Source organism: Lepidothrix coronata, unplaced genomic scaffold (assembly GCF_001604755.1).
Source record: "Lepidothrix coronata isolate B3197 unplaced genomic scaffold, Lepidothrix_coronata-1.0 Scaffold198, whole genome shotgun sequence".
Taxonomy (NCBI): Eukaryota; Metazoa; Chordata; class Aves; order Passeriformes; family Pipridae; genus Lepidothrix; species Lepidothrix coronata.
In genome coordinates this window covers 101,740-108,543 of record NW_016690378.1, presented here as the reverse complement: position 1 = coordinate 108,543, position 6,804 = coordinate 101,740, and the positions used below count along the sequence as shown (strand labels likewise).

General features: G+C 46.2%; 1 protein-coding gene across 1 annotated transcript; it reads right to left on the bottom strand.

The window, feature by feature from the left end:
* LOC108505746 (guanylin-like) lies at positions 1-5,581 on the bottom strand. The gene is made up of 3 exons (XM_017832034.1): positions 5,387-5,581; positions 1,864-2,053; positions 1-1,032 (listed from the first exon to the last, which is right to left on the bottom strand). Exons 1-3 carry the CDS (start codon positions 5,459-5,461, stop codon positions 968-970), a joined length of 330 nt encoding a protein of 109 aa, XP_017687523.1. The 5' UTR covers positions 5,462-5,581; the 3' UTR covers positions 1-967.
* Positions 5,582-6,804: the final 1,223 nt, after the last annotated feature.

The following is a 6,804-nucleotide window of genomic DNA, read 5'->3' as shown; positions in this document are numbered from 1 at the left end:
TTTAAGTTCAGGACACATTAATAAGATATGTTTTATTGCAGTGAATCCCCGGACATGACACACCTTATATAGGGAGAAAGCAAGTAGGCAAGACTGTCCCAACATAAAACTAACCCCAAAACCCAGCAAAAACATAAAGCAAAAAAAAAAAAGAAGTCCAAATTATTACTGGTTTTATTTCATATACAGGTTATAAACGTGGGCAGATCCTTCCTTCACTGTCTTGCCACCAAGAAGTACAACCATGAGGCAGTGCTTTCCTTTCTAAGTGATTCCAGCACTACAGGTTGGAATTCCTTTCTCCTAAAGGGAGCTGAAAGAACATGGATATCCAACCACGTGAGAAGTGTCCCTGTGCTCCTCTACATCCCTAAATACACAGCAATTAGTACAAGTAACAGACCGATTTCTGGCTGTGAAAAGGTTGCTAAACAGCAGGAATTTATCCCAAGTTATTTGCTGCAGTGCTGTTGCAAACAGAGAGGTGTCACCTGCAGACAGGGAGAGTGATCCAAGACACTGGGAAAGGGCTGGGAAAGGGGATAACCCAGTGCCATGTGCAGGGGAGGCCAAATCACAGGCAGATATTAGTGATCAGATATTACTTATTAGACATTAAATATTAGATATTAAATATTAGCTACTAAAAAGGCTGCAGGAGGCTGCTGATTTCCAACTGGGAGCGTTCAAATCCCGGCAAAATAGTGGGAAATGAAACCCAGGACATTTTCATTCGAGTGTGACCCCACTCCAGCAGCACTGGAGGCTCTCGGATGAGGTCTCAGTCTCCTCGTTGGCAGAACTGCCCTGCTGGTGGTACCTGATGCCACCACCACAGGTCTGCACGAGCCAGCAGCTCCACTCTGGCTGTGGTGGGAGAGAGATTGATTGGTGAAAGGATGTGATCTCGCCAAAGGAATGCACAAACTCGCCAGCTGGACACCTCTTCTTCGGGATGGTTCTTCACTCAGAAGCACCCGGCACAGGCGGCATTGGCACAGATCTCACACAGGTCATCCTGGGCAGCCAGGCCTGGCACAGGGAGAGGGGGGGAAATCAGAGGCCAAGGGAGCAGAGCCAAGTGTCAAAGGACTTGGAGAGCCCTCCCCATCCCTGTCCTATTGCTTTAATATTCCTTGAAAGTACTGCTGCTCTTGCTAAAATCTGGCTTAAGGAATGGAATCAAACACGAGTTCATCGGGAAGCAAGAGGAACATGCTGAGGAGGCCAGAGGAGAGCAGCACGTGGCAACATTTCTTTCTGAAGTGTCCATCACATTGGACAGGATATAAATGGAATATAACAACATGAAAAAGCAACCAGTGCAGCAGCAAAGCATGGCAGGGGAGCTTTGGGCAGCAGGAATGGCTTTAAGTTGAAAAAGGGTCAATTTAGATTAAATTTTAGGGAAGAATATTGTTCCCTGTGAGGTTGGGGAGGCCCTGGCACTGGTTGCCCAGAGAAGTTGTGGCTTCCCCATCCTGGAAGTGTCCAAGGCCAGGTTGGACAGGGCTTTGAGAGATATGGTCTGGTGGAAGGAGTCCCTGCCCGTGGCAGGGAGTGGAACTGGATGGGGTTTCTGTCCCTTCCAATCCAGACTATTCAGTGACTCCATGATTCTACTTGGATGAACTTTTTCATGGTGTGCACAGGGCACAGCACAGCAGGAATCTTCTTTAGGGGCCTCACACCTCGTGCAGCCCAACCCTTGTGGGAGAAAAAGTATCATAAAGGCAGAACAAACCCTCTCAGCTCCTTCAGGAGCAACAGGACAGTCCTTCCACGTCTTTGCCTCTGGCCACTTTAATGTCTAAGGCGGAAAAGTGGTATTAGAATGGCAACTCTGCAATATGAGAGACATACTCAGCCTCTGGAAAATCTTGGGGGCATCTTCCCTCTGGCACACAGACTGGAATTCCTCAGGGAGAGATTTCTCATGGCACAGAGTGTTACTGGCCACGGGCACCACCATGCGAGGGCTGACAGGCCTATTTCCATCCATAAACTCCTTCAGCTTCTTCACAGATTCCAGGGGGAATTTCAAGTCTCCATCCTGTGTAGAAAGAACCAGAAGAAAAAAAAAGACACGAGGAGAGTCAGTCCTCAGGTAAATCCTTTCCATTTCAACCTCCAGCTCTCCCAAAAAAACGTAATAGAGGGAAAAGGCAGTGCTGAAAGGAAGGCTGGATAAAACCTGTGCTGACTCAAGGCAAAACCATGAGATCTTGAAGACACAGATATTGCAGAGCAGCTGTGAGACCCAACTGCTGGTCAGGCATTTGCTGGGTGTCACAGTGGACAGAGGCACAACTGGGGCCTTGCTCACCCCCGGGAGCGATACCCAAAACACTTGGGGTCAAAAGAGCCAGGCTGAGAATCCTCAGCTTGGAAAACAGATGACTGGGCAATATCATAGAAACATGAAGTGGTTTGGGTTGAAAGGGACCTCAAAGCCCATCTCCTTTCACCCCCCTGCCATGGGTGGGGACACCTTCTAATAAATCAGTTTGCTCCAAGCCCTGTCCAACCTGGCCTTGGACACTTCCAGGGATGGGGCAGCCACAGCTTCTCTGGGCACCCTGTGCCAGGGTCTCGAGGAAGTGGCAAGTTTCCATCAATTTAGAATCACAGAAGCTTCTGAGTTGGAAGGGACCTTCAAGGACCATCAAGCCCAGCTCCTGGCCCAGCACAGGACACCCCAACAATCCCACCCTGTGCCAGTTTAAAACTTGTCTTACACACAATTCATGGAACTCAACTTCTTGAAAGCATAAAACATGACACTTCTCAAAGCTCACTGCAAAACCTTCAGGAGGCCAGGACAGGATTCGGGGAAATATTACCCCATTATTTTAAATCACTGTTAATGGTCATTCCCTCAGTTCCCGGTGAATTCCCCCTTTTGATGTCATAAATTCAGGCTGCCATGTGTTGCAGCTGCTAAACCAAGTCCACAAAGTTTGTGCCTGTCTGCAGATTAGGAGAGCTTGGTATCTTTATCTTCTCTTTTAACCTCCTTTAATGGTCAACATATCCCAAAGGGGAGGTAGAAGGTGTCACTGCCCGTGGCAGGGAGTGGAACAAGGTGAGTTTTAACGCCCCTTTGAACCCAAACCGTTCTGGGATTCTGGGATGAAGCAACTCATTCACAGGAAAAAAAGTGATTCTGATAGAGCACAGGACTAAATTTTGTCTTTTGTTTTATAATCTCATGAGCTGAGCGGTGAAAAGTGGTGAAACATGGTGGTAAGTGGGGAGTAGTTGGCTCTGATAGATTTGATGTGGGTTTTTTTACAGAATCAGAGAATTTTGGTGTTAAAGATTTAAAAAAAAAACCCAACCACGTAAATTTTGGATATTAAATTTCTCAACAAAGTCAAACTCTTTGCTCTTGCAATCAGTTTATTTTTTTTACTCTGGTTCAATTTATCAGTTGGACTCGATGATCTTAGAGGGCTTTTTCAACCTTAGTGATTTTAGGATTCTATAAAGGATGGTCAGGCACTGGTTCCAGGGCAGTGGTGGAGTCACCACCTCTGGAAGTGATCAAAAAACAAGTGGATGTGGCATCTGGGGACATGGATTAGTGGTGGCTCTGGCCACCTGGCTGGGTTAATGGCTGGACATGAGGATCTCAGCTCCAACCTAAACCAGCTCTGGTTGCCTATGATAAATCAAATTTTCCTGTATAAAAGGAGTTCCAAATTCAGCTGTTGCTCACAGACATCAGAAACATAAAACAGAGAACTACAAACAGGTGGATTTCAACAGGGACAATTTCAGAGAACCCAGGAATTAGGAACAAACTCTCAGATGTGCAGGTCATGGGTACAAAAGAGAACAAAGGAATAACAAAAATAGAAAAAAACCCCACACCAGCTCAGGTAAGAACAATGTATTTCAGAGTTAAATCTGAGCAGGTGAACCCCTCCAAGGTGAGGTAACTCAAATTCCTCCAATTTCCATCCTATTCCCTCCAGATTTGGGATGGGAAGCACCAGGACAGTGACACTCAGACTTCAAAACCAAGCTGGGACATCAAACGAAGCTCTTTGCAAAACATTTCTTTAAATGAACTATTTCTGGGCTATTAAAGGAGAGGGAAGGGAGGTTTTGGGGAAGAACTTCAGGGAAGGAGGGTGGAAGCCAACTCTGTGCAGTGAGGAACCAGTGAGACCCGAGGGATCTCGAGTGGTGCAGGTGAAAGGAGGGCAAAGCACCCAGAGCACAGTGCTGGTGTACTGTGCTCAAAATCCACTTCCTACACTTTTACCTAACCTAGAAACAGCTCTTCTCATTTAGGGTGTGTTTTTAATGCCTCCAAGTGGAAAACTGAGGGGTTTTTTCCATGAAGTAGGAAGATATCTGCTCCCCAAAAGACTAATTTGTTGAAGAACGATTTGGAGGAAAGGAATAACTGAAACCTTTGGATGTCTCTGTCATCCAAAGGACAAAGAGAGGATAGTCCAAGGCACAAAGACACCTTATCCCTGGAAAGCAGCTGCACACACAGAGTCAATAATTGTTTAAGGAACATTAATTCTCTTGGAACTCTGAGGGAGTTGTTGGCAAGGCAAACTGAAATCTCTCAAACCGTTTCTCAGGATGATCCAAAGCTCTCCCAAGGACAGACCAGAGCACTGCAGGACCTTCCTAACTGCTTCCATGTCACATGGAATATTAGTCTGTGCACATGGAATATCAGTCTGTGCACATGGAATGTCAGTGTGTTTACATGGAATGTCAGTGTGTTTACATGGAATGTCAGTCAGTGTACATGGAATATCAGGTGCTGTGTACTTTGGGAAATTTAATAGAGCCTCATCTAATTACTTCTCTGCCTCTTGACATTCCACTGGATCAAGGAAAGCACTTTTTTCACCTTTTCTTACAGGTGAAACTTGTAGGTCCATCCCATAAACACACAGTTTGTTCTCATAAAGACCCTCCTGCCCAGACCCAGGTGAGACAAGACAATTTCTCTTGTGTCACACCTCGTTTACATCGTTCTCCAAAGTTAGAGGTTTGCATCAATTCCCTGAAATTTTGTGGCTTTGGATTAAAATTAGAGGCATCCCCAGTTCTTGCACCTTGGGATAATGTGCCAAGGAAAACCCCAGACACAAAACACCTCAGTCCCTGAGAGATTTCAGAGCAGGGATATGCCAGTAGAAGGCAAATAAACAGCATTTTAGTGGCACCCAGAGAATTTTACAGAAAGCAAACCTGGAGCACAGGGAGAGGCAGTTGGATACCAAGGCAGAGAATACCAAAAGTCCAGGTCTCTTTACTTGAGCTCAAGATTCCTGTTGCAGCCACAAGTTTGAATAATATCAGCACCTTGTTGAACACCTTAATACCAAAAAATTAAAGAGAGAAAACTCACCTGCACATAGACTGCCCAGGAGCTGTGCAGCAGCACAATGACTGCCAGGATGGCAGAGGGGAGGAGGCCTCTCATGGTACCTGCAAAGCTGAGCCTCTGCTAACCTAGATATAATTTATTTTCTCTAGATTTGGTCTTTCTCTGCCTTTTTTTCTGTCTCTCAGACCTTCTCTCTGCCCAGCACTCAGAGTTTATAAAGACTTCACCAAGTATTGGCTTGGTAATTCATTAATCCAAGCTTTTTATGGACATATCATAAACCCCCAGAGGACTCTCAGTTATCTGCTCCTTGGCAGACCAACTCAGTCACACCCAAGCAGATCCTGGGATTTATGAGGGACAAAAAGGTTTTGAAGGAGAGACAAAAAAATTGACCCAGACATTACCCTCTTCTGCGGATTCCAGGTACTAAGAAGGTGCAAATGTGGAATCATGGAATTAATGTTGGGAAACCACAAAGTCCATCAACCCAGCACCTGATAAAATGGGTCTTTTCATCACCTAAATAATGTGCACAAGTGCCACCTCCACAGGTGTTTTGAACACTTCCAGGGATGGTGACACCACCACCCCAGTGCCCTGGGCAGCTGTGCCAGGGCCTGACCACCCTTTAGTGCTGCTTCCTGCAGCACCTTATTAAAATCCAAGTGTTAAAAGGCATGAATAAGGAAAAAGCTGCCAGGAATCAAATCCACTTCTCCATGAGTTTCATTCCTATCCACAAACATGACAATGTCACATGGACAGGGAGGCAACAACTCACCTCACTCAGCTCAGGTCTGACATCAAGCTCAGATCCTTTGGTCTGTAAATGATTTGTGGCATTTTGTGGTTTTGGATTAACAGGGACAGCAGGAAACCAACATTCCTGGTCCCGGCAGAACAGGAGGGGGCAATGGTCACCCACTGAGAACTTCCTCGAATCTCAGCGGTGTTCGGTGCCACAAAGGCTCCGGTTGTTGATGTAACTTTGCTGGTGAAGTTACAGTGAAACCATCATTCTGCTTGGAACCAAATGCCAGGAACTAAAGCAGCCTGGAGATCCCAGGCATGGCCTTGGAGGAGGGAAGGGGAAATCTCTGGTTCAGTATAACCCCAAAACTGTGCTGAAGTAACCCTAGAGCTGACAGTGTCGCCTGGGGACTGGCTGGCCTTGCTTCTCTCCACCAGCCCAGTTCCTGCCTCAGTCATAAAATTTGGACTCCTGGAAGGCTTTTTTAACAATAGGAGCAGGTTTCCTGTTCTGTTCTGATTTCTCTGCTTTCTGTCTACCATGGCCAGGAGCCATCACTGACAAATCCTCAACAACTCAGCTTCTACCCTGAATTTCATCAGTGTGGGCCAGGGATGGAACTGCAGACGGCACAGAAAAGTTCCTCTTAACAGATTCTCTACAACCATTTCCTTCTCCACAGTCT